Raw genomic sequence first — 26,921 nt, forward strand, 5'->3', positions numbered from 1 at the left:
TGGCTCGTCACTCCCTGGGTTCTTGCATTACTTTAATGGCTGACTTTGAAGGACTTTGGCAGCAAAATATTCAACTACTATTTAGACATTATTTTTGTAGCTGTGATTTCCCTTCCTGGTCATAGAATCATACAATTGTTTAGGTTGGAAAAGACAAAGATCATCGAGCACTAAACCCATATCCCTCAGCACCACATCTCCACGTCTTTTAAATACCTACAGCGATGGTGCCTCAACCACTTTCCTGGGCAGCCTGTTTCAATGCTTGACAAACCTTTCCGTGAAGAAATGTTTCCTAACATCTATCTTAAACCTCCCCTGGTGCAACTTGCGGCTGTTCCCTTTAGTCCTGTCGCCTGTTACTTGGGAAAAGAGACTGACCCCCACCTCACTACAGACCTCCCTTCAGATAGTTGTAGAGAGTGATAAGGTCTCCCCTCAGGCTCCTTTTCCCCAGGCTGAACAACCCCAATTCATCATTGTGTAAGTCTTTGTAGCAAGGACTTAATAAAAATGCACCTTCACTGTCTTGCGAACACAAGAGGATGAAGCCTCTGTCACAGCAACGTAAAAAAAGGAAATGAAAAATTCAGCACTCCAACAGACCCAATTTCTGCCAGATAGGTAATTTCCAACCCAGAGATTCATGTCATTATTGAAGGATTTATCCAGCCCTAATCTCTTCCTTCATTTAGCGTTGAGCCACCTCTTCTCATTCTGGCATTCCTGTTCCGTGTGTTCTCCCATCCTTGGTATTTGCTCAGGGCTCCTGGTGATGAACTCGGGGCAGCAGCCAGGCGCTTTCCAGCTCTTCTGTGCCGGACTCTTCCAAGAGTCTTTACTGCTCTTAACATGTACCTGACTTTGCTTGACCAGGAAAGAGCAGGGAGCGATTTTTATCTTCATCTCCTTGACTAGGTCTGTTCTTTTGTCACTGCGATCCTGTATTGGCCTTTCTCACAGCTGTACTTACCGGCTCCTTCAGCATTATGGGTTCTGAATAATCCACCCAGTGTTGCACTACACAGGATCAAGGCAGTGCTTGGATTGCGTTTCTCATTTGTGTTTCTCAATACTCTAAAAGTGTTTCTAGCCCTTCTCTCACCATTTCTCTTTTGATCTTTTTTTGTCATATTTCTGGGGAAAGTCCAGTTGCATATCTTCTTAATTAGTTTCAAAAACCCATGTTATTTGATGGATAATTTTTTTTTCTTAAGAGTGAAGGTGGGAGTATTCATAACCTATGTAGGAAGGTACGAAGAGGAGAATAATCTGCTTAAAATCTTGATACATGTTATATCAAATACAGTTTCATCTACGTGAATTTCACATATCTGCAGGATGTTGGGCAGCCTTCATCGCACCAACTGCCATGTATTGGTTATGAAGGGTTGTGGATTCTGCCTGAAGTTTGGTTAATGCTTTTGACAAACTTTCCTTTATGGACTGAGCATTTTGTTCTAATCCTCAGTTTGGAAGACTCATGCAGTAGACTTGACTGGAAAGGTCATCCCTGTTAATCATGGTGGTCAGATACTCAAGGATCTCCTCCTGTATAGTGCACACAACAGTTCTGGGGAGAAGAGACCAAGACAGATGACACTCAGTCTCCCGGAGTAAATCCTGTGACTCTTGCTCACCATCTTCTCTGTAGTACCTGAAGAAATGCAGTACTCCCCCGTTTCCTTTGGTTCTTACGGTCACAGGCAGTCCCAACAGATGCTGTTTGGAAGATGATTCTGTGAACAGCTGAATCAGGCGAAAGGACGGTGTTGCCCTCGTTCCTCTCTGGCACTGGAGTGGAACAGTATAACAGCAGGGCAGTACAAAGGGATGTTCTCACTATCCATCCCCTTCCTTCTCCGGAACTCATGATGCCTTTGCTGCTGCTTAGAGTCGCCAAGAGTTTAGAGACCTTATGCTTAGAGATCTTAATGACTGATAACCCTGGATGGACATGGGTTTTCCTTCAGTGAAAATTGTTTTGGTTTGGGTTTTTTTGAGTCTCATGTAATTTCTGGTTATCAAAAACATCTTGTGACAGTCAGTTTTGAAGTTTAGATATGTATATGTGTGTGTGCACATGTATATGTACATAAATATTTATTTTAAAAAATTGTGCCTTTTCCTGGAAGATACTGCAGAACTTACGCACAAAACAGTAAAATATTGTAGACCATAAAACAGCCTGTGTTGTGTCTCAGACTTTGAATTCATTTTATTGTTCAGTTTACTATGGATTTTGGAACTCCCAATGTGGTCTTGCATATCCTTTAAAAATACCTATTTTTAACATAGAATAGCATATTAAAATGTATTTTATAGTGTTCACGTTCCAGTCATGCTGGCATATCCTGCTGGGGTGTTGTTTTCCTCTTTTGTTTAAATGGCATATTGTTGATTAAATTGGAGCCAACATTGTAAGAGATTTCTTTCTGTTTCTGTTCAGGGCTCTCAGACCTAGTTAATATTGGCTTGAGTTTAGAGAGATTTTTAATATTAGCCAATTTGTTAACACTTATAAGCCACTCATTTGATACAAAGCTTTTAGATAAAAATGAAAATGATGATTTCGGCGTAAAGAGGGTTTTTCAGAAGTGCCTACATGACCTGTAAATAAAAAACCCATTCAAAATTGGGATTTGTTCTCTTTTGGTGTGGGCATGGGGAGAGCTTACTACAATAGCTATTGCAACATAACTGAATAGTTTATCCACAATTGCTTTGCGTTCTGGAAAAAAGACTAATTTTATTGCATAATAACCAGTGCTCTTCCAAGGCCGAGTAGTTGTTCCAGAATACTATTTATTATGAAAGAGTATGTTCAACAATAGCTTATTCTGCTATAGCTAACTTAAGTTTTCCCATGTATGTAAGCCCTAGGCTGCTTGGATGCTTTTGAATATTCTATTATTTGTGAGTAAAACTTGACTTTCAAGAAATAATAAGCAGATTTTTGAGAAGTTTAGATTTTGTTTTGTTTTTTAGTGGCATCCAACAAAGTTGAGTCGCGTGTAATTGCAGGTACCGCTCTGGAGGAGGAAAGTGTCAAAATCAGCTGACTGTGAATGAGCTCCGGTTGTTTGTGAGGCAGCTGTATGCTCTACCCTGTGTCCTCAGTCAGACACCATTGCTGAAGGTAACTTCAAAATTTGTAGGGGAAAGAACATGAGCGTTTGTCATAGTGATGTATTTGCACTGCATTAATCTTCTATCTTACTGTTTGCTCCAATGATAAACACCCTTAAACTGACACGCCTGGGCAACTTGTGCACGAGCTGCTAAAGAGCGGAGCTCTCTGACCTGCTGGTGTTCGTGGTCAGTAGACTTTTATACTCCATAGGGGAATCAAAATGCTAATGTTGTACGAAGTAATGCAACAGAAGCAGCAGGATGACCTGGGTAACTACAGATTAAAAGTTCAGGCTCAATTAACTAGTCTCCTCTTAAGAGTGAAGCCAACTTCATCTGAGCATATTCAAAACTCCATAATGCTCCGAGTGACAGTTCTCCCATTCATATCACTTTCCGTCTCTGTTAATCCAGAATTGGCTTTCTCATAGTCTTGTAATTAGATGCCTCCTCATGCTATCAACCCACGTTCCAGGAAACAACACAGATAACCCTAGCCAAAGCTACCAGCCTGGGCTGCCTAAATACTTGTTCTAGCAGAGTATCTGCTGCTGACGGTGAGTCACATCACTTTGTCTCCTGCGACCATCAGTGAGTGCTGATTATTTGCTCACCAGATAATCAGCCCTCAGACAAATTGGAAGTAATTCAAGGTTTGGTTTCAGAATTTCCCAAAATGTTGCATATCACACTGAGGCATAATAAAAAAAAAAAAAAAAAACAAAAAACAAAACACATAAATTCTGGGCAGCTTCAATTCCTGTCTTGAAGAAGGGCTTTGCATATTTGTGACTCTTAGAACCAGGAGATGCAGTGTCCAGCTCCCGAACTCTCTCTTAAATGTCCACACAATGCTGAGACCAGACAGTATCGTGTAAATTTGAATCAGAATAGACCAATTCAACTCAGCTTTATGACTGTTGCTTTTGAAGCTTTGTCAGGTCTGGAATGTGTGAATCAGATTTTATGTAATTCTATTTACAGTTATTTGTTTATAGCATTGTAACTCTGAAGTTATCTTACTATTTAAAAAGCAGAAGTTCAGAAATGCCAGACATGTAAACACTTCTCCATCTGGCGTTCTTGAACAGGGAAATATCAAACACATATGGTCAGGGTATTCTTTTACATCATTCTCAACAATCCTAAATCATATGAAGTCATGTAAATTAGGCTGTTTATGTAGATGACCAACAGTTACTAGAGACTGGTTGACAATTTAATATATCTAAAAAGGCTTTATTTCCATTATGGGTGAGATTGCCTGCACTGACGAACAACCTCATTGGCAAAATACCAAGATGTCAGCTGTGAAGGAAGAACTTAATGCTGGAATAGCATTTCAGCCAGTACTAGAAGCGTTGGACATGGTGTCTAGATAAAGAATAATTCCATCCTTCGCATGAGATTACTCTGGCTAACTGTCCGTTATCCTGGGTGAAGTGGAAACAGCCACAGATGACCGTTTAGGGGTAATTAGCTGTTGAACATGAGAGAGAGAGAGAGAGAAGGTGTTGCACTGCATGAAGGAGTAAAAGGCCTGTGGCTCACTCGGACTGTGTGGTCCAGCTCAAAAACCTTAACAATGCAGCAGAAATGAACCCCAGAAGCTCCATGCCCTTCCCAGCATTCTTCAAAGCCTTCTTGATCTTAACCGTGCTGTTCTTCAACCTTCTTAATCATTCCAGAACAAAGCCTGAAAGCAGCACTGATGGAACACTTGAAATTTCCCATTAGATCCTTTCTATTCTTCTGAGACCTCTTTTTGACACCTGTCTCTTAGTTCAAAGGAGTTTGGAGTGGAATTCCCTTCTTCTATGATCCTCAAGCTTGTGGACGCATTATGTATGAGGAGATGCTGATGTGTTGAAGATGCGCTATTTAAGTGTACCAGATGTCATGATAATTTGCTATGCACGTTGTGTGCATTGTAATGTGGTGTTTGCCAGGAGGCTTGCACTTAAATGTTTAGGAGATCTGACAGTGGGTTTTCTTCTGATTTGTTGTTGCATTTGCATATTTCAGGATCTTCTTGATCGTGTGGAAGCTTTTCAACAGCAAAGCCAAAAACTCCTGTCTGAAGAAATGCCTAGTGCTGCAGAACTCCAGGAGCTGTTGGATGTCAGCTTTGACTTTGATGTTGACCTACCCCAACTGGCTGAACTGCGGATACGTCTGGAACAGGCCCGCTGGCTCGAGGATGTGCAACTGGCTTCCTCAGACCACAACTCTCTTACTCTAGATGATATGAGACGTCTTATAGACTCAGGTGTTGGACTCGCTCCCTACCCAGCGGTTGAGAAAGCAATGGCGAAGCTGCAGGAGCTCCTTACTGTATCTGAACACTGGGATGACAAAGCCAGAAATCTGATAAAGGCCAGGTAGAAGCTAAATCTTAGTGTTGCATGTTGTAGTTCCATGAGCTAGTTGGAAATAGTTGGCTTTACTTCTGAAGGGGCTCCCTTTTGTTCATCTAGTTCACAACATGAAGGCAAAACTTGTGCTATCCAGAAGGGAAAGGGCTGGAGAAGGGGGATGAGTGACTGAGTGATTCTAAACATTGGTGGTGGCTTGCGGTGTTTGTGATGCTCCACTATCATTGTGCAAGCTCGCCTTTCGCCACAAGGAAGGGTTTTAAGATCCCTCTTCCTTCCTTTTCCACCTTCTTCCCTCCCCCAGTGTCAGACTGGAGGATGCATGGCCAGGTGGAGTTTAGCTATATACCACCAACTGCTAAAATTTTATTATATGGACTATTTCTAACATTGAGGAGACTTTTCTGGATTAATTGGTGCAGGGGAGAAGGAAATAAGCCAAATACATCTTTACTGAGAAAAATTATCTTGTTCATTGCTTTGACCTTCTGATTTATAAAGGAAAATGGGAGGAGAGCACAGTCTACTTAGAGTTTAGAAAGGTGGCACAAACTTGTATGCAAGGTTTCTTCCCTCATTTTTTAAGTTTTTTCCCCCCAGTCTCATAATTATGAAGGCATTTGAGTGTTTCTTACTCATTAGTAACCCTACTGTTTTAAAATGATAATTTCATAGAGCACAAAACTGGAATAAGCTTGAGTTTAACCTCCAAAATGGAGATGCAGTTGTGTTTGTGCCTTTCTAAAATGTCAGAATCAAATTGTGAAACACGGAAAGGCATTCTTCTGGTTTTGGGGTTTTTTTTTTAAACCTTCTAATGCAGAATGTCTTAGTGCTGGTACTGTTTTAGGGTTCAGTGTGTGTTTGAGGATCCAAGGTTCTATCATTCAAACATTAATAAAAGTTAAATCTCCCTTAAGCCCAGACGTGTGAATATTTCTAGTAGGAGCCTATAGCAAGCAAATGTACATTTCTAAAAGCATACCCGCGTTGCTAATGCCCCGGTTGCAGAATATGCATCTCTAGTACTAGACATAACATCATTATTTGTTATCATTATTTGGTGTAAGCCTTTGGTTTTAATAAGCCAGATGAGTAGAAGAACTCCAGTTGTATTGCAGAGTTTTACATTCTGAGATGTTTTGTTTACGTAGACCACGGCAGTCACTGAGCAGTCTGGTAGCAGCAGTGAAAGAAATAGAGGAGATCCCAGCCTATCTCCCGAACGGTGTCGCTCTGAAGGATGCGGTACAGAAGGCCAAAGACTGGCTGCAGGAGGTGGAAGCTCTGCAGGTACGTTAACTGCGCTCCTGGCTACTGGATGAGTGATAGTAACCTCTGTCAGGTGGACAGACCCACACTCTGCACTGTCGTATGCATTGAGTGCTTCAGCATCCCACCGAACTAGGACTGAGTAATCTGTAACATCTGCTGCCTCAGACATGGTGCAGTTGTGCTCTGAGTGCTGGTACTCGCACTTCTGTCTCTGGGCCTGATTGTATTCCTTCACCTTTCCAATTAACTGACTGCAATAAGATCTATAAAGAAGTTATTAACAAAAATCTAAAGTTAAAAAGATACTCTACTATGGAGATTTGCCTTAAGGTAAGTGTTGCTCAGTCACTTAGTAACAATTACCTGGTAATCAGATTTTTGTGTACTGTTCTGCATCTTACTGCACCCCTGTGCCACCTGGTATGGAGCAGGTGAGACAATCAAATTTGTGACTCATTAATAAATCCCCTAAAGTATTTAAAAGTCACTGATATTTTTTCACAGCCTTCATTTGCTTCACTAAACAAATAACTTTAGCATCTTCTTAAAAAAAAAAAAAAAAAGATTTCCTGATCCAGGAATACTTGTGATAAGACAATCAGACAAGTGTCCCGTCCTTCTGTTTTCCCCAGTTTTGAATGCACCTTTCTGGAGCATGCCTCACATAGTGTGCTGCAGGTAATGTCTCATCAAGACCTGATGATACAAGGGTATTAATACTTACTGGTGGTGGAATCGCCTCTTCTGAGGCCCCAGAGAATTCCTTTGCTGTTCCCATGTCTGTATCATTAGTGAAATTTCAGACATCCTGTGATTGAGAGGTATTCCCTCATTTGTTAACCGTTAAGCCTGGCCTGTCTCAAAGCTTTCTTGGTTTGTTCCTGTATTGTCAGCCTGTGATTTCATAGATTAAAGTACTTGTAATTTTGTAGTAGTTCTGTCTGAATTTTGAGGTGAAAGTTACTTGATTTCCTCTTCTTCCTTCCCTCTTCCTTCCATCTGCTTCCATTTTTAAGGTTCTGTCCAGCTTTGTGACTTCCATTTCCACGTTCACACTCTGAAATAAGTCTGCAACTGAACAAAAAGTTGATGGCAGACAATGAAAACCAGAGTCTGATAAAGACCTGTACAGGTGTTTTCACCTTGGCTTCTGGCACTTCCTATCTTTTTTTTCTTAACCTTTCAGGCAGTTTAATTTGTAGTGTCCTTTGCTGCTTTTTTTTTTTTTTTTTTTAAAGGTTCTTTGCTTCTTTTACCGTTCAATGGCAGCTTAACTCTCCCCTCTTCTCTCTTCCTGCTTTCCCCCTTGTGTTGGCGCGGCTGCTCGTGTAGCCAGACGCTGGGCTAGTTCAAGCCCAAGCGGGCACTCGTAGCCTGGGCTGACTCCCTGAAGTGGTCCGTGGCTCAGCCTCGCAGCTGCTTGAGCCAGGGTCAGCAGGACTGCGGAGATCAGGAAAGGGTGGCACTGGGATAGTCCTGATTTCACATTTTGATATAAGTTGCCAAATATTTTCTTATGTTTTCATTTGTCCTCATGTTTTTTTCCATAAAGCAAACTCTGATCTGACTTACTAGTGTTTTCAGGCATATCTGGCCTAAATTGGGCTCGTAATAAAAACTTCTTTTGAGTTCAAGAAGCTTTTATTTAAAAAATTATCTGTCCCGGTCTTTAAAGTTTTGAAGGAATAAAGTTAATGTAATACTATCTCTTTTTTGAGGGTTATCTTGAGAGGACTTCAGTGAATTGTCTTTGGCATTTGCTAATTTTTTTTGTTTGGATTCTGAAATTCTGCCTCCTGAATATGGAAAAAAGTGTCTTGTCTGTGCTAAGAATTTTTGCTTCAGTTCTGTGAAGATTTTGGTAAATACCTGTAGTTGTGACTTGCAGGAAGTTCTTGGTGCCAGTGGTTTGCGTTTCCTCCTCGAGATGTTGGGGTCATTCTGGACGAATAGTTCTGGAGTCCCACATCACTGCCTGTTTTAGAAATTACCTCTCAGTGCTGCTTTTGTGCTGGACTTCTTGTAACTGGGTTGCCTTAGGCACAGGCTGCAAAGGGAATGAGTAGACCTTGCTTTCAAACAGCACGTTGGCTGCTTGAGATGATTCCTTGCTCTTGGCGTGATGGGGACTGGGTTAGACTTGCCTTCTGGGTCTGTTTCAAAATTATTTTGATTTTCTGCTGTGAATGCAGATTGTTAGATTGGGAGTCTGGTTATATTGTTGGCAATCTTTTTTTTTTATTTTTGTAAACTGTCACTTGGTACATGTATCCTTTTTTTTCGCCCCCCAAGTGTTTCATTAATTTTGTCTGTGTACTTAATGACTACAGCAATGAAGCACAATTGTTGGAATAACAGCTGTGAAAGTGGCTGAAGTGTCTAAGCAGTAAATTCATTTTTACAAGCTCTACCTTCAGTTAATCTAAATGACTTGCTGTGATTCATGGAAGTGGTATGTCTCGTACATCTCAAGCACTTCTTAATTTATAATCTGCCAGGTTGGAGGACGTGTGCCTGTGCTGGACACACTAGTGGAACTTGTCACAAGAGGTCGATCTATTCCAGTGCATCTGGACTACCTGCCGAGGCTGGAGTCCCTGGTGTCGGAAGTTCAAGCGTGGAAGGAGTGTGCAGCAAACACATTTCTGTGCGAGAACTCTCCTTACTCTCTCCTGGAGGTAAGAGATCTCAATGCTGGGGAAGAGCTGATACCACAGCAAAAACATGTCTGAGTTACAGTATTGACTCATGAAGTAGCAGCAAATATTAAGTATATTTGCAGAATTGTTTTAGGATATTACTTATTTTAACATAATTTTTATTAGATTGACTTATACTTTTAGTGATAATTTAAATTTTTTAAAATGCTTAAGATTTAGCTATACTTTCTCTATACTACTCTTTTTAATCAGTGGCTAACGAGAGCATGCTGCACCACAGTCTGGCATTTTCAATATGAGTATGGGAATACTGACATATTTTTGGCACTGAATTTACTGTGGTGCGTCGGGCTGCAGCCGCTGGAGTGCAGGTTCATACCCGCTTCATCCCCCTTGGGTTTAGCTGCGATAAGGGTGAGGCGGTACCTGCCTACGCTGGCTCTCCGCAGCTCCTGCGCCTGTGTGAGCACCTGCAGCTCTGGAGCAATCCCCGCGCTCTGCCCTCGCTGAGTCCCACTCGCCCCGGACCCTCTCCCCGTTAGGGCAGACGGGAAAGCAGGGCAGCCCCTGGAATCCTCTGCAGTTTAGCAGGGCTTGCAGCTTAAATCGTGTGGAGGGTATTCAGTGTATCAGCTGTCGCTATATACCAGTAATCTAAACGAGATGTGGAGGTGTTTGTGCTTTGCCCATTTTATAAAGTTGAATTTTTAACCTTCCAGCTCTTCCCATTTTCCAGATAACCTCATCCTAGTCCTGCAAAGCTTTGATGGAGGAAACTGCGGGAGTCCCTGTTCTAGCCAGTCATATATGGCTGTGTTAAGGGCAGGATGAATGCATTAACAATGTTGGAGACAATATGGCTTTTCTGTCTGTCAGGTGTTGTGTCCCCGCTGTGATATTGGAATGCTGAACCTGAAGAGAAAGCAGAAGAAGCTGAAGGAACCAGTGCCAAGTGGAAAGAAGAAAAGCACAAAGCTAGAGACTCTGAGTGACTTGGAAAGAGCGCTCTCCGAGAGCAAAGATACTGCGTCTGCGGTATGTGGTTTCAGTTTTTTTTTTCGAACTGGAGTTTCTTCCAAGTTCTTTGAGTCTTTGTTTATGTTTGCCTCTGGTGCAGGAGGGTTATCTACTCTTTTCTGCTTGCTGTGCTGCTCTGCAGAAGGACTTCTAGGACTGCACTTTTCTGTGCTTGCTTCAGACTTCACAAAATTGCATTTAGTGGAAAAAAAACACGTGTTGCCTTTGTGCATGAATTAGCCTTACAGTTTGCCAGGCAAAGCCTGTAGCCTAACCAAGCACGGGAAAATAAAAAATTGAGACCTGTTTTCCCCAACCACACCAAAACCTTATCAAAGACAGGATAGGGTTTTCCCAAGTCTGATACTTTCAAGAACACAATAACTCAACGCCATTTATAATTAAAAACAAACACCATAAATAATTAAAGAAAACCTCATGCATTATGAAGTCAATAAAACGCTAGTTCTGGATGGAGCAGACTTAGTTGCTGGTGGTAAAGTGCTTCATCCCAAAAGATCTATTTCAGAGCCTCCACCACAGTAGTACCACTACGAAGCAGTAGACCAATTCAGTAGGGTTTGAGTATAATTGTCCCTTTAGGTATGGGGCATTTAAATTTTAAACCATGGCAGGAACTTGAACTCTATGTTCAGTGCTTCGGTTTTGGCCTCCCTTGTCTGGAAACACTTCCAGAAATACATATATTTCCAACATAGGAAAGACATGGACCTCTTGGAGCGGCTCCAGAGGAAGCCACCAAGATGATCAGAGGGCTGGAGCACCTCTCCTATGAGGACAGGCTGAGAGAGTTCAGCCTGGAGAAGAGAAGGCTCTGGGGAGACCTTAGAGCCCCTTCCAGTCCCTAAAGGGGCTACAGGAGAGCTGGGGAGGGACTTTTTCCAAGGGCCTGTAATGATAGGATGAGGGGAAATGGCTTCAAACTGGAAGAGGGGAGATTTAGATTAGATATTAAGAAGAAATTTTTTGCTCTGAGGGTGGTGAGGCGCTGGCCCAGGTTGCCCAGAGAAGCTGTGGCTGCCCCATCCCTGGAGGTGTTCAAGGCCAGGTTGGACGGGGCTTGGAGCAACCTGGGCTGGTGGGAGGTGTGGTGGGTGGAACTAGGCAATCTTCAAGGTCCCTTCCACCCTAAACCATTCTATGATTCTATGAAATCCAGACTTACAGCCTGCATCCCTACGAGTGCTGTAAGGAGAAGAGACTGGACCTTTGAACCTTCAACTCGATAATCTCTTGTTAATGGTTGGGTATTAAAAGAGGAGGATACTGACCTGGACTGCTCCCAGGAAAACGCATTCATTTATGCTTCTGACATATAAGGGGAACAAGAATCTTCTGGTGGAGATGGGGATGCTTTCACGGTGCTGAGCTGCAGTGCTCAGCACCCGTGCGTACGTAAGGTAGTGTGCTGTGCCCAAGTCCTGAATCTGCCCATGCTGGACACGGCTGTCTAAATTTTCCATAGCTGATTTTTCTCTAGTCATCATATTTCAAAGCCATGATGTGTGAAATATGTTTTGTATATATTTATAAACCCTCCTGTATACATTTATTTTTATATCCATAATAAAATGTGTAGAATTTATTAGTTGCAGCTACTAATAATAGCCTTTATGAAACAAATATATGGCCATCTTTAGTAGCAGATAATGCTAAAGATTCCTTTTAAGAAAAGGATCATGAGCAGGTGTGGAAAAGGCAAACAGCACATTCAGAAGTACACCTAAATTTCACTTGGTGCTTACAAACCCCAGAGCTGATATAGTCAGGATATATTTTGAGAGGCACGTTCATAGAGAAGTACCTGCAAGCCAAATTTGCACTTGTTTCAGAATTTAAGCTGCTTTAATGAAGGTAATATTTTTGTAGTACAAAACATGAAGGATTTGGAACAGAGAGGAAGGGAGTTAAGAGGTTATTTTTGCAAGGGAATAAGGTTTGTATCTCTGGGCCTGATGAGAAAACAGAAAGAAACTGAAGTCATATCGCTGCGCATCCTCACAACTGCTTTGCCTCAAACATTGAAAGCCGTGAAGGGTAGAGGGGTGAGGAGCTTCTTTACGATCTGCAATACTCGCTGGCGTATCTGAAGAGTATGACTGTGCAGAGGTCAGCCTGTTTCTAGTGACTAATGTTCCTTTCGAGATTAAATCCCTTTCTTTGAACTCCCTTTAGATGGCTACACTTGGGGAAGCCCGATTAAAGGAGATGGAAGCATTGCGTGCTCTGCGAGCAGCGAACGAAGTGAAGGTGCTGTCTAGCGAAGAGGACGCAGAACTGAAAGTCTGTCTGTGCCAGAAGGAGCCGGCGGCTCCCATGATACAGTGTGAACTCTGCAGAGGGTTCTTCCATACCGGCTGTGTTTCGGTGCCCAACATTTTGCAGGGACCTCGTGTGTGGCTCTGTCCACACTGTCGTCGATCAGAAAAGCCACCTTTAGAAAAGATCTTACCGCTGCTGGCCTCCTTGCAGCGTATCCGTGTGAGGCTTCCGGAGGGTGACGCCTTACGGTATATGATTGAGAGAACTGTGAACTGGCAGCACAGGGCACAACAAATGTTATATTCAGGGAATCTAAAACTTATACAAGACAAAGTTGGCTCAGGATTACTGTACAACAGATGGCAAGCCACAGCAGGCCAATTGCCAGAGACAAACAAGGTGAGGCTGAGCTGCTTCTGGGTTTCCTGGTGGTGGGTGTTGTGTGGTCAGCAAGAACAGTCTGCAGTACCTCACTGGGTTTTGGGTTCGTTGTATCTGTGTGAAAATACTGGCAAGGCAGATTGCTGATGTGTTGCTTCATCAGTATAAGGAGTTCGGGTTCTGCCTTGACGTTAGCCAGGACGTGTGTGTCCTCCTGCAAGAGCTTCATGTTCTCCTGCTGGAGTCCTGGGAACAATTGCTCCTAAAGGGCCTATTTTCCTTTCTCGGCCTCCCAGCTCCTATGGTCTAATGTGACACTATTAACGACAGAGTTGCTGAAGCTATTGTTTCTAGAGTGCTTAGTATTCAGTTAGTCCTTCTATTCTGTTCTTACAAGTATTTCAACATAGCTTTAAGCATTGAGAATTAGTAACAGAGGCACAAACTGTCCAGTGTTACCAGCTTAGCTCTCAGATTAGGTTGTTTTCAACAGGGTATCTTCATTCTTTACTGCTCCTTGTTCTCCTTATCGCTTACGCTAGAACTCCCAAGCTGAATATTCTGCTAATATTACTGAGTTTAGCTACAGCAGCTGTTTTAGGTGTGATCATGAGGGAGTTTCAAAACTCCTTCAATAAAGGTCTTTCAGCAGAAAGCGCAGGGAAAGTGGGAAATGGGTTAAGCATTTCTAGTTTACCTGAGATAATAAATGAAGAAAAAAAATTCAGAAAAAAATCTGAAATAAAAGGTCTGTGCAGCATAAAGGGCATAAAACATCCAAAAATGAAAAGTGTCCTGTTGCTTTTACTTTTTGATTGAAACAGCTTAATTTTGCTGGTCCAACCCTGTTAAAGTTAGCCTGTGTGGTTTTGTTTTCAATGCCCAGTTACATTAAAACATAAAATGTGCCAGGGGTGCTTGAAGAGGTATTGTAGCTGCTTCTCAAGTAACTCAGCTATACCAGGTTTCTTGCGTTGACCAAATTTTTCAAATAGGCAAGCCTAGTTTTAGAAATTAAAACTATGTTTAGGCATCTAAGAGAATTTTTCTGATAATTTAGGTTTGAAAGTATATTTGTACTAGACCAATTAATATAGTTGAAAAAAACCTGGGCAAAATATTGGGCATATAAATTGATGTTTGGGCCAGAAATGGGAACAATAAGCTTAGTTTTGTTAACTCAGTGTGGTACTGTGAGGTTCCTCCACCTGAAAGCAGTCTAACTGTTTTTGTGTGGTCTGGAGCTCAAGTCAGTAAACCACCTAAGCCAGGGTATCTCTAGCAGAGCTAGTTCAGGTCCTTGTGACTGCATTTCCCAAATGAGAAGTCCCTGGGAAGCTCAATAGAAGAGCATCTGACCAGGTGCATCGGCTTGGGTCCCTCGCTGAGCCTGAGCTATGGAGCCTTCCTGGAGACAGTGGTGCTGAGGGCAGGTCAGAGGTGGCCTCCAGAGCCACCTTGGCACAGACGCTGAGCTCAAACTTTGGTCTCAATGGATTTGAGGTGGTTTTTTTGGTGGACTCAGTGTCTCAGCATTGCTCTCCTGTCCTGTAACAATTCTATTTTCCCTGTTATCTGGGGTAATCCAACGCTCTTACTCCCCCAGAGAAGCTCCTAGCAGTAACCACTGGAGCTGGGCATCTTTGCCACTGGCCAAAGTGAAGAATGTGGGGCATTTAGATTAGTTTGAAAAATTCACTTGAAAAACAGCTGTGAACATTGAAGAGAGTCAGATTTTGAAAGGGGCCCAGACACTTGAATTAGTGGGGTAGATGGTATTTTGGAAGGCATCTGGTGAGATGCCTTTCTGACACTCGTGAGTCCAAAACTGACCCTTGCTGGTGTGCGTAAGTGGCCTTTGCATAAGTAAGTGCGTGTTTTGCTATTGGCATGTCTTCTGTGCGTGCTGAGGTGCTTCAAAAGGTGAGAAGTGCTTCAAAACAGTTTGGTGTCTCATCGGATCAAGGCAGTGAGAAATCACTTCTTTATTGTGAACAAAAGGAGGAAACCAATATTTACTCCGAGTCAGTCCTAGAGCTGAAGCCCCCTCGCTTCCACAAGTCTGGGATTATCCCTATGGTGACTGCTCCACAGGCTTGTTCTCCTCCGGTAGAACATACCGCTGTGTGCACTAGGGCCAGTTTTCGATCTCTGTGGAAGTGATAATTGATGGCTAAGAATTCTGGCAATAAAGTTGCTTTTGCATGTTTCCAGGTATAGGGTGAAGGATTTGGATGTATTAGATAGAACAGTTTCTAGGAATACAAGATTTAAGCAATTGCAAGAGAAACAAGTATGGATTCTATGATAGTTATTTGACACTTCAAAACTACATGTTTAGTGAAAATAACTATGCATTTTGGTTTTGTTTTTTAGGTTTCCCAGACAATTGGAGCAATGTCATTCTCCATGCCTCATGACTGGGATAACAGAACCATATATTTACATTCTCCATTTTCAACAGGACAGCACTGCATCCCACTTCATGGTTTGTAATCTTCACTTTGATTTTTTTTTTTTTTTTTTTTTTTTTTTCCTGTGGTGAAGAGAGGGTGTCCTGGTCAACAGGAGATGGCTAAGGCAGGGAGGCACATGACTGCACAGTGCGTCTGGTTGCTTCTCCATCCCCTCAGGAACTTTAGAACTTTACCCCTGTGCCAAAGCTGGACATTAAGTTCTGAACGACCCAAATGCCCCACGTGTAGAGACAAGACGGGGCATGGTAGGAGAAGAGGTATCAGCCAAGAGCTGGCCCCTTCCCCTGTGCACAGCACACGGGGGGCTGTGTCCAGCCAAACGGGCTGCGGGGGGGGAGGGGGAGGTGGAGGGGAGACACTGTTGAAGTGGTAGGAGGTGGATGGGGACAATGCAGGGAAGTGGTGCTGGAGAACATGGGGTGCTTAATCTGCTGGACATGAGTCCAGCTAAGTTTTGCTGCAGCACAACTGTCACAAAGTCCTGAGTTTTCTTAGCTGCTGTGGCTGCTCCAGCTCACTCAGCGCAGGTTCTGCACCCTTCCTAGCGCTGACTTTGACTAACACAGACATGCTGTAAATTGCATCATTTTACAACTGTAAAAAGCTATTTATCATTTCTTTCAACCTGATGCATAATGCTCCAGGGACACGGGTCTAGTCTTATCTTCATGTTTTCTAGTCAGTGCAGCTTAGTCCATAGTAACGTTACACAAGACACTTACTTCAGGTTAACATTACAGTTAAAATCAAACAAGGCAGTCCTTTGTACTACCAGGTTTATTTTTCGGGTCATGTTTGAGTTGTACTGTATTAAAAAGCTGTTATTCCCATGCTGATTCTGGCCTCCCCTAGCTATGACTATTTCAAAAGGCCAATGCAAGGTGTGAAGCTCGATAGCAGCAGTGGGTAGTGACTGTGCGGCAGGACTCAGTTGCGAGGCTCATCCTCTCAGCTTTTCTTCCTCTCCTCTCTTGCTTTCACTTGTGCGTTTGTGAAGTTTGTTCATCTTACCCACTTACTACGCAGTGAGGGGATCATCACACTTGTAGCTTCAGAAGCAGGAGACACTGCCATGAACAATGGCAATTGCTTATCCTCATACCAGCAAGAAATGCAAGTCTGGAAGGGTGCTGAGCCACAGGCCAGTAACTTCTGTGCAAGACTTTATCTTTCTTTTTAAGCCTGCTGTTAAAATGAGCAGTGAAGAGGGAACAGATAAGAGTTAATTCATACAGTTGCCAATTTTAAAAAAAGGTTTTCCACCTTTTTTTTTTTGTTTTTTTAATGTGCTACCAGAGAAGAATTTTCATTATCTGTGCAGTCCTGGTCAGTGCTGACACTGAAAAATTCCTTGTCTCCTCTCTCCCTGTCTTTCATAATAGTCATTAGCACAGAGCTGGATGAGCTGATGATGGAAGCCCAGCTGCTACAGGTTTCTCTGCCTGAAATACAGGAGCTGTACCAGATCCTATTCACAAAGCCAAGCCCTGCTTTGCAAACGGAGCAGAGGTCATCCGTTGGACCGGCAAATGAAAAGGCAAGTGTGTGACAACAGCAGTGAGCTTGGGGTCACTTTGGAGTAGAGGCTCTGCCTGAACCCATAAGCAGTGCAAAGAGGTTTGTGTGTGTGTCTGTACTTCCATGAAAATACATTTTCCTTGTTCAAAAGGGGTCTGGAAGTTGGTAACTTAATGAATTTGTTATAAACTATTGAATGTAATTTGTGACCTAATGCATTTTTGCAATTTGAATCTGGTCTTTATGGTCACTTTAGGTATTTTAAATATATCTATCCTAATTTGATGCTTGTCCTGTGTTTAAGAGGCTTTCTGAGAGGGCTGCCTCTGAAGCAGTGGACTCAGAAATTAGAATCTTTTTTTCCTCGTAAGTTTTTTCACTGGAGTGTGACCCTATCCTTTGCTCCACTTACACATCCCACTTCTACTGAGGAGGCTGCACTCTGTCAAACACTCTGCACTTTTACTTAGGCCTATTCCTAAAAGCAGGGTAGGGATTAACAGGATAATGAGTGTTAGTTGCGTACTTAACAATTTTGCCAAAATATCTTTCCAATAGAACGAGTGCTGCCGAGGAAAAAAGGATGGAATTAGTTACATGGAGAGAAAATTAAAGCGGCGTTTTGAGAGAGAGAGCTTCTGTGACGAGAAGAGAGCAAGAGTAAAAAAAATGAGAACACCCAAAAAGAAGAAACTGAAACTGAATCACTCAAAGGATGTCTGCACTAACAAACTAGAGAGAGAGCGGGAGCGTCTCTTTGAGATGCAGCGTTCCAGTGAAAGCCACTTGCTTCCCTCAGACATGTCATTCTCTGAGCAGGAGGACTCTGAGGATGAAGATGCCATCTGCCCTGCTGTGAATTGTCTCCAGCCTGAGGGAGATGAGGTCAGTAGAGGCAGACCCACTGTGGTGTTCCAAATGCTGGGATCTAGGACGTTCAGCTGCCCTGGAACTGTTTGGCTGCAGAGGCACTGTGTACAAAGACAGTGGGAGGCACTTAGTAACCCAGAGGCAGTGTCTGCCACTGCTGGGACACATCTAGTAATGGTCCTTCCCACCTTGTCCAAGAGCAGCCGTGTATCTGGGACTGGGGAAGGCAGGTGGACATCAAAATTTCTGCATGGAATCGGAAGAAGGAGGTGGGGCTGTGCAGAAACCATGTTCATCTCTGCTCTTGAAATACAGGTGTGGGTAGACTTTGTGGGTTGCAGGCTTTCTGTGGATGTGACCAGTGCCTTGGTGCTCTGCACAGACCCACCCGCACTGGAAAGTGGAGAAGAGGGACATCCCTGGGTGCCTGGGAAGGCCGTGGTGAAGTTGCCATCCATAATCTTGCTATAGGTGGGAAAGGAACAGGAGGCATAAGGGATAAGCCTCAGCTTCAGAGGAGCTGGACTGCAGGAGTCCAGAGAACAGTCAGTGTGAGTTGAATATCTAGCATGTGCTGGTTGTAGAATGGGACATTTTTCACTCATTTAAAGAAATTAAGAGCCCAAAAATGACTAATGAATGCTGTGTGTTTGCTTGGTCCTTCTCTGAACACCACTATGTCTGTTCTGCATTAGGTGGATTGGGTCCAGTGTGACGGCAGCTGCAACCAGTGGTTCCACCAGGTGTGTGTGGGCATCTCTCCAGAAATGGCGGAGAAGGAGGACTACATCTGCATCAGCTGCACTGGGAAGGACTCTCAATATCGGAAGTAAAATTCCCCATAAACCATTCAGGACTTGAGTAAAGAAGGTTATCAGAATTTTCCAATAAAGCCACAGGGGCTGGTTTAAGAACCAGATTGCAAATGGTGCTACTTCTATCCTTATGGGATCATTTTCCAGAACTCAAAACAATTTTTGACACTTTTGTATTTTTCCCTTGATCTGTTTGTGGTTGTTGAGGTTTGAGATGCTGACTGTTTAGCAGGGGTTTCCACCAATTTGGAAGGCATTTGAAACACGCACCTTTTATTGTACAGCATTAAATTACCTCTCTGGGATTTACCGGCGTATTTAATTCAGCTTGGTTGAGGTGCAAAAAAACCTGCACCACGAATTTTCCAATAAATCCTCTTTTGAGGAAATCCCTGTTTACTCTGTTAACTCTTTGGAGACTTTAGTTTTTTTCCACTTTGTTTTTCGTAGACTAGGTTTATTTATCTGAGCAATAACTTCTATGTCTGGTTTCAGTGACTGGAATGACAATTCTGAACAGCGTGTTGCTTCTAGCATTGGTTGATGTACAGAAAGCAAATGGTAGATCCTAGTGTCACTGATGGCCCAGTGATGTAGAAGACAGGAAAAAAAAAAAAAAAAGCTCTGTAAAGTAATTGCCACAGCTGTATTTTGGCTTTCTCCTTTTTTGGGTAGCTTGTATCAAATGTTGCAGTTTATATTGTGGAATAAACCCCTGGTTATGTTATAAAATTAAATGTTGGTGTTTTTAGAGAGCTTGAAATGCAGTTTCATTTCCCTCTGGATCGATACTGATTGCGTTGATGGGTTCACTTATTCAAGAGAAATCTGTCTTTAAAAAAAGAAATGCAAAAGCCATGATGTTTTCTTACTTTACTCATATATTCAAGTTTAGAAGGAGAAGGGAGATCAAAATGTTACTCACATCAAAAAGAAAAAAACAACACTTTTTCATGTCTTTTGCAAAGCTTTCCCAAATCCGAAATTATTTACAGGTTGGGTGAATAAAGGGTTGAAATTTAGGATTTGGGATGTGGCAGGGCAGGAATGGGGGATTCAGGCAGGCGGCAAAGGTGTGGGGCAGCTCCTCCTGCCAGCCGTGTCCAGCTGCCTTTGGAAGGAGAGACCTTCCCTGCAGTGAGCGTTGCAGCGGGTTCAACAGAGCACGTGCTGGTGTCCACAGCGCGCTCTGCCTGGCCACGGGCAGACTCCTTTCAGCTGCCTCTGCTTGCGTTTAGGCTGAAAACCTGAGGAATAAGGAACCTTCTGGACTGGTTATGGTTCCGTCAAAGACTGCTTAGGGACCTTAGCCTGGGGGGTGAGAAGGGGTGGTGCAGGTGGTGGCACAGTGGTGCTGCCCCAGAGGGGACAAGACCTCCGAGGAGGTTGTTTGTTTAAGCCCACCAGGCACTCCACGTGGGGCTGCCCCCAAAATGCTTTGGAGAGCAATTGCTACTGCAGAATATCGCTGCTGCTCCTTTGGAAATGGCCTGGTGACAGCGATGTGGCTCTGTGGCCTGCCAGAGGTAGAACTTCTGGAGCCCTGGAAGATGGGAGGCCTAGGAGATCTTTCTATCGGAGAGAGCGCTCTCCTTGCAACATCCTGTAATCACCAAAAATGTGGTGGTATCGGTATTCCTGCTGTTCATCATCAAGAAGAATTTGCTGGTAAACTTTTTCCCTGCTGGTTTTAGACCTTTTCCCGTGGGCAGAAGTGCACAGAGTCGCTGGGTGTAGGGCAAAGCCTTTGAGCCGTATGACGTGGTGGACCTCTGTGTGCAGTCAGAACTGCACAGGAATTTGATTTCCCTGGGGGTTTTGGTTTGGGGTTTTTTTGAACGTTGAGTATGCTTTTTAGTCTCACATTGATTTTTCACTGTTAGAGGATCTTCAGCCTGGCGTAGATGATTTGTCTGAAATGGGGGGGGAGATAACCTGACCACACGTGCGTTAGTTAAATGTGTATATGCTTCCATAGTATCACTTGTCTTTTTTATTTACTGTAATTACCAAAAGGAAGTTTTTGTGATTTTTTTGTTTGGTTGGTTGGTTGGTTGGTTGGTTGGTTTTGTTATTGGAAGAAGTCTTTGTGCAATGCTAAGATAACAGTCCAAGCTGTGGAAAAAACGTGATCTGTAATAATAACTTCCTTTTAAAGAGGGCAGATGAACAAGCTTGAAATAGAAAGAGCTTGCACAGTGTTTTGATGTAGCTGAAAACATTAGAAAAGCTTCTCTCACAGTAGCCCTTTTATTTTTTTTTCATTGAAGAAATGGCTGTTTACCAAGAAGTGTTAGAGGAAATAAGACACAATTAAGTTTAGTGTGATGATTCAGTGTAGGACCAAGGGAAAAGTTGTTATTTTGTGGACTGTAGGGGCCAGAGGACGCTGTCGTGGTCCCGACAGCGAAATTTCTCATGAGGATTAATGAATGCAGTAGAATTAGAGCATGATGTTTTGGAAATTACCACATTTTTGCTTGAAAAATGTCAAGAAATGGAAAACCCAGTCCCTGGGTGACCCATGCCTACAGTACGGGATGCCTGCTTAAGGATTTGCTTTTTATTTCCTGCTGGAATTGTGAGCTCAGGAACGGGTGGCAGGAGGTGGCTGTGGAGGTGGTGGTGGCTGCTGTGCCTCGGGACTGTGCCCGTTAGATTTCATCCCCGTGTGGACACTGCAAACCGGATTGGGTTGGTGTCAAACTAAATAAGCGAGAGCTTAGTGGTTTGCTTCAGGGTGGGCTCTTCTGTGAGCATCCCTTGCACATTCCTTATCAGGGGAGATGAGGAGAGCAGAACACGCTGAGCAGCAGGGTCTGTTAGGATCAACCCTCCCTCTCACCCCTCTTCTTGTCAGTCCTAGATTTCCCGAGGATAAACCAAAATAATGGGGGGAGAGTCCTTCCCACTCCATTCTGCCTTTTTTTTTTTTTTTTTTTTTTTTTTTTTTTAAGAATGAAGCAACCAAGTACATCAACCTCCCTAGATTGCTCGGCTCCTAATTATTAATTTAGTAAGAATAGTTCATGGCCTCTACATTAGTTCAATCATAAAATAGGACAAAAATCAAATTAGTTACCCTACCTGTGGATTTGAGGCTGAAAAATCTGATGTTATTTAAAGCCCGTCTGTATCATCCATCAGGCGTTGGAATCATATCTGTTGTGCTGCCTTTACTCTGCCTGATGTGTGCTTTCTCGTGCCATGTGCAGAGCATCAGAACAGACTAATACATGCCCAACTGCATCGGCTGTGTGCGCATACAACACCAATAAGACACTTGATCTGAAGGAGCGGCAAGGGTTTGGTTTCACATATTTCTGGTCTTTAACTGAAGCCCGCAGTGCTGAGGGCAGGTGTGTTTCCAGGACCTCATTGTAAAGTTCCTAAATTGTTTGAATTGGGCTTTCCAGCACACTGCCCCTGTCTGAGAGAAGAGCTGTCTGCGGGGCAGCCCTCTGACCCTGGCTCTCCATTTTGGAAGCAACTGTAGGATTAAAAAGCTTCGTGACTCCAACACCTGTCAGGGATGCCTTGAATCCAGAGTCACTGAGAGCTGCGGAACCGAAGGCAGAAGGTAGGCAGCTTTGGAGGAAGATTGGGAATGACGGTAACCAGATTGGTCACTGTGTGCTCTGGTCCACAGCGGTGGCCGGGTATCCGTGTGGATCTGCAGCCTGGGATGGATCTCTGCAGAAGGCTGCTTCTGGAGGTGGCAAAAAGAGATTTTCAGGTAGTAGTGTGAGCACTTGCTAAATCAAAATGTCATGGGTGGTGCTGGTTTTCTTCATGCTCTTAAACCACCTAATGTACCATCCATTTCACCCCTCACACCCCAGTAATGCATACACAGGATTGATTTTCCACAGGCAGAAACTACTACTGGAATTGTGCTATTGGCGTGGTCAGCGGTGAGCCCGACTGGCCGCCAGCAGAGACGACAGCGTGTGGAATGAAGTGGAGAAAAGAGCATGCCGAGGACTCGCTATAAGCTTCTTGTCTCCAACAGTAACATAGCCCAGTCCTTCCCTTCCCCAGCACCTTCTGGGTGATGGTCTATACTAAGACCTCTTCTTTGAGGTGAGAAGACAAGAAAGGTAAACTGCTTAAGGGTCAAAATGAGTTCCAGATACAGGAAAGGATGTAATTTTTTAGGGACAACACATCAGTCCCTAATATCTTGTATACAGTTGAAATTTGGGTATACAAACAGAATTGATTCAGGGAGGGGGAGTGCTCCCTTTAGAGCTGTGGAGTCATGTGTTTACATGTTAAATGGCGCTGAGAGGGGGAAAAACAAGAACTGAAATGTCTTTGTGCACTGTGGGACTTGCAGAGCCATTTGTTAGGCCGACCCAAGGATGGGGATGGGGGGTGTGTGTCTCATACTGACTAAATACATATATATTCAAGTCAACAATGCAATAACAAACAGTTAAATTTTACAGCATGGCACAGAAGCTGTTTTGTGTTACGGCTGACTGGTGCATGGAGGATTGTTTAAGCATTACTGCACTTCAGGGAAAAGGGAGTTACAACGAGGGACTTCAGCTGTAGGCCAGGTTCCTACCAAGGCAGACGAGAAATGCTTCGGCTGCTGTATCTGCAGTAGGAGACATGTTTGTAGGACAGGACTACACGTGTCACACGGGATTTAGGAAGGGAAGGTCTCCAGAATAGACACACAGGCGGCAGCAGCTACCTGGAAGCAACATTAAGGAGCTAAGATGACTCTTCTGTGAGCCTAGAAATGAACGTGCTTTTGCAGGAGAAGGGTTGAGGTACAGCCTTGAGAAACAGCTTTATCCTTTCTTCAGAAGCGAACAAGCCGCACGTTGAGTGTTCTCCTCTAGGACATAAACATGTCGGTCTCCGAAGGCAACAGCCCCGCACCAAGAAGAGCATCAATAAAAATAAAAGCTGTGTCTGAAAGAGGAGATAAAGCAGTCACAGTAGATTAATAGTACTGCATGTTCAACACCCAGCTTCTATTCAAGACAGACAAAAATGGTATCAGCGTGTCCCAGTAAAAAGATCTTTGGTAGAAGGAATAAATATTTTATGAAAAAAAAAAAAACAATCACGTGTGATGATGTGATATACTGCTGGGTCCAAAATTCCAAGTGCTGAGAGGAAGGTTTGCTGAAAGGTGGTTGAGAAGAAATAGTGACATATCCTAAATTAAAAGAGGTGCAGCTTCATGAAGGTACCTTATGTACGTCAGTTTTTCAAGTCCTGAAATGTTTGTTAATCCTACTGCTTACAGTAATGTTTTTAAAGGCAATTGGCTGTTCAGTCACATACTGGGCCAGATTTTATGCATGTGTGCTTGCTTCCTGAAATTTCAGCTCGGCATCTAAAAATGTATAAATATTTTATAAAAAGTAGTAAAAACGGTAGCTCCATGTCTACAGGACATGCAGTTTGCTCGAAGAGCATCTCAATCACCCAGGGTTTGTTAAGGATGAACCAATATTTGTTGGGTGTTTGGGCTGCTTCAGTGACTGTTGGGCTTTTGGGGTTTTGTGTTCTCGTTGCTGCCTGGAGTTAAATTTTTAACCAAGTGGGGGACGTGTCAGGCATGTACCATGTAATGCCCCTGGATAATGCCTTGTAATTCGTGCTGATGCTGCGCCTGTTCCTTGTGCTGGCCCTGACTTCTCTTGGAGTTTTGCTGGTTACAGCAGTCCCATGTCACCTGTGCATGTTTCTGTGGGGTCTTCCTTGGCTCAAGGGCTTGTGCCTTGCCTGTGAGTTGATACATCACAGGAGGAAACAAGGAGATAATCATAAAATATCTTTTCATACGAAGAGTATCATCTTTTTGTGGTGAGAGAACTTTCTTCCCTAAAGCATGCCAAAAGATGAATGTCAGAACCCTTTCAGCTTTGAGGCATTTGAAAGGCGAGCTTTAGGTCTGTTGACTTTGCAGGAAGCATCTGTGCAGAAAATGCATGAATGGACCATGCAATGTACAAAACAGATGGGAATTCAAACCTGAAAAAGCCTGGAAGATAAAATAAATGTAATTTCTACAAATACGGAAGGATGAGTTGGAGCATTCAGAGCAGTTGTACGGTCACTTGAGCAAAAGGAAGGATTATGGGCTAGACAAGCATTGCTCGGGGATACCCCTCCTGTCCCTAAACTGCATCCTCGGGTTCTACAAAATGTTAGTAAGTGCAAAGGAAACAGTTCCGATTGTTAAGAAGGGACAAAAATGTCTGTGCAAGTATTTGTGATCATGTCAGTTCTGATGTTAGTGAGCCAGCCAGCACAAGGCGCCAGCAGAAAGTCTGCTGTGTTAGTCTTAGGCCTGTCTTGCTCATCTTGGTGCAGTAGGAATTCACTTGTTTTCCTCTAAGCCAAAATATTAGGACGGTGCAAAAATGAGCAGATGACCCAGGGGTAGCAAAAGTTACACCCTCTATAAATACGTATTTGTTCCTCCAGCAGAAGCAGCATTTTGGATTGGAAAGAAGAAGAGAGAAAAGTAATCTTTATTTACCTTGTAGAGAACTGTCTCCGACGCTGGCAATGACGGGGGCAGCCCGGAGGGGCAGGGGTCCGTGCACACGCTGGCCATGCTGTTCAGTGCCAAGGCGCAGCCTTGGCTGGTTTGCTTGTCTCCCTTCTCCTCACAAAAATACCAACCTAAATTGGTTGTGCCCATGCCACTGATGGGAAATGACTTCTGCTGTCCCCAGTGTGCCCGCCACTGCCTGGGAGAGTGTGGCTTGGCACTGGGATGTGGGGAGCGCTGGGCATTGCCTGAGCCTGTGTCCTGGCCCTGTGCAGTTTAGGGGGGAAGACGGGGTCCATCAGCCCAACTTCCCTAACTTCTACAGAAGAAAATCTAACTTCATGGTGGGGGGAACATTTTTATAACCAAGTGTTGCGGTGTATTGATTTCACTTAACTGCAGCTGTCCAGACAGCATCCAGTCTCAGCACAGAAGAGCTTCTGGAGAGCAGTTCATGGCACCTCCACTGACTTCCTGTTTCGGATGTGAAGTCCCTCTCTGAAGAGCTGTTGCTGCGCAGGCAGGAGACCACGCAGGGGTGGTCACAGGAAGGGCCCCAGACAGCACAAGGGCTGTGCTGAAGGAACGAGCTCCCTCTCTCACAGGGAATATGGATTAGTGCTGACCAAACCGGGGTTCCTGTCTGATCAGTGGTTTGGCCATGCAACCCTTGTGCTGGCGGAGGGGAAGGACTGGAGTGAGCCAGGATGGCAGCACCGCTGGTGCGCAGTGGGACGCTCGCCTCCGAACTGTGGCTGTAAGGAGCTGAACCCAGTCTTGTGTTTCGGTAGTATCTCAAGTTGCTCTTTCTACTTGTAGAGAAAAGTTTTGAGCCTAGGTTAGAAAAGTTACATGCATGTTTTATGGGAGTGTTTGCTCACATTGCTCTTGACAAGAACATTTAAAAATATATTGGTGGGAGAGAATGTGACTGGACACATTATCCCAGAGGAGAGGACTCCAGCTTGGAGCAGGTTGGCAAAGCTGACTTGGAACATAACAAAATACACAAGATGAGAGATGGGTGGAACAAGACTTGTGCGCAAGTGATGAGGTATGCTTAATTATTAAACAGCACCAGGACAAGACTAAAAACCAAATACTCCTAGTGGTAGCACATCTATTACCAGGTAATCACTTGATAATCCTCAAGTAGGTTTCAAGCAGAAAGTGGTGTGGGAAAGCAAAACAGTCCCTCACAGTGACTAGAATAATGACAGGCTTTCTCTGGAAAAATGACTCCCGTGTTGGAGGGAGTCTAAGGAGTTAAAAGCACATAATGCAGCCAGAGGCAGCACAGGGATTAGTAAACGTGACTGCTGGCTCACCCATGGTATGGGATTGTCTTTATATATGAATCGCTGTTGTAGTGCCAGGGGTCTGGCTGCAGAGGAGTAATGACCAAATAGCCACTTGCTTCAGAAAAATCCCCGGGAGCACTATGCTCCAAAGGGTGTGGGACCTACTTACTTGGACCTGCTAGTACTGTCCCTCATGTAAGAAGCTCATTTTGTACGTTAGTACTGCTTTTTGGTACTTGTAATGACTTGGAGAATCTCTTATACTTCCTAAATAAACAGTTGTAGAAAACA

The 26,921-nt window shown here is 43.7% G+C and overlaps 1 protein-coding gene across 1 annotated transcript in view; it reads left to right on the top strand.

Moving 5' to 3' along the window:
- KDM5B (lysine demethylase 5B) overlaps window positions 1–19,674 on the top strand; it is a 59,021-nt gene extending 39,347 nt beyond the window's left edge. The window contains exons 18-27 of the mRNA XM_082494619.1: window positions 3,025–3,139; window positions 5,158–5,513; window positions 6,662–6,800; window positions 9,281–9,460; window positions 10,319–10,477; window positions 12,656–13,141; window positions 15,500–15,611; window positions 16,983–17,137; window positions 17,677–18,003; window positions 18,684–19,674. Of these exons, the coding sequence (XP_082350745.1) occupies window positions 3,025–3,139; window positions 5,158–5,513; window positions 6,662–6,800; window positions 9,281–9,460; window positions 10,319–10,477; window positions 12,656–13,141; window positions 15,500–15,611; window positions 16,983–17,137; window positions 17,677–18,003; window positions 18,684–18,821 (2,167 nt within the window). The 3' untranslated portion in view covers window positions 18,822–19,674. The remainder of the gene's footprint in view (window positions 1–3,024; window positions 3,140–5,157; window positions 5,514–6,661; window positions 6,801–9,280; window positions 9,461–10,318; window positions 10,478–12,655; window positions 13,142–15,499; window positions 15,612–16,982; window positions 17,138–17,676; window positions 18,004–18,683) is intronic.
- The last annotated feature ends 7,247 nt before the right edge of the window (window positions 19,675–26,921 follow it).

The sequence above is a fragment of the Vanellus vanellus genome, assembly GCF_965231255.1.
Source record: "Vanellus vanellus genome assembly, chromosome: 23".
Taxonomy (NCBI): Eukaryota; Metazoa; Chordata; class Aves; order Charadriiformes; family Charadriidae; genus Vanellus; species Vanellus vanellus.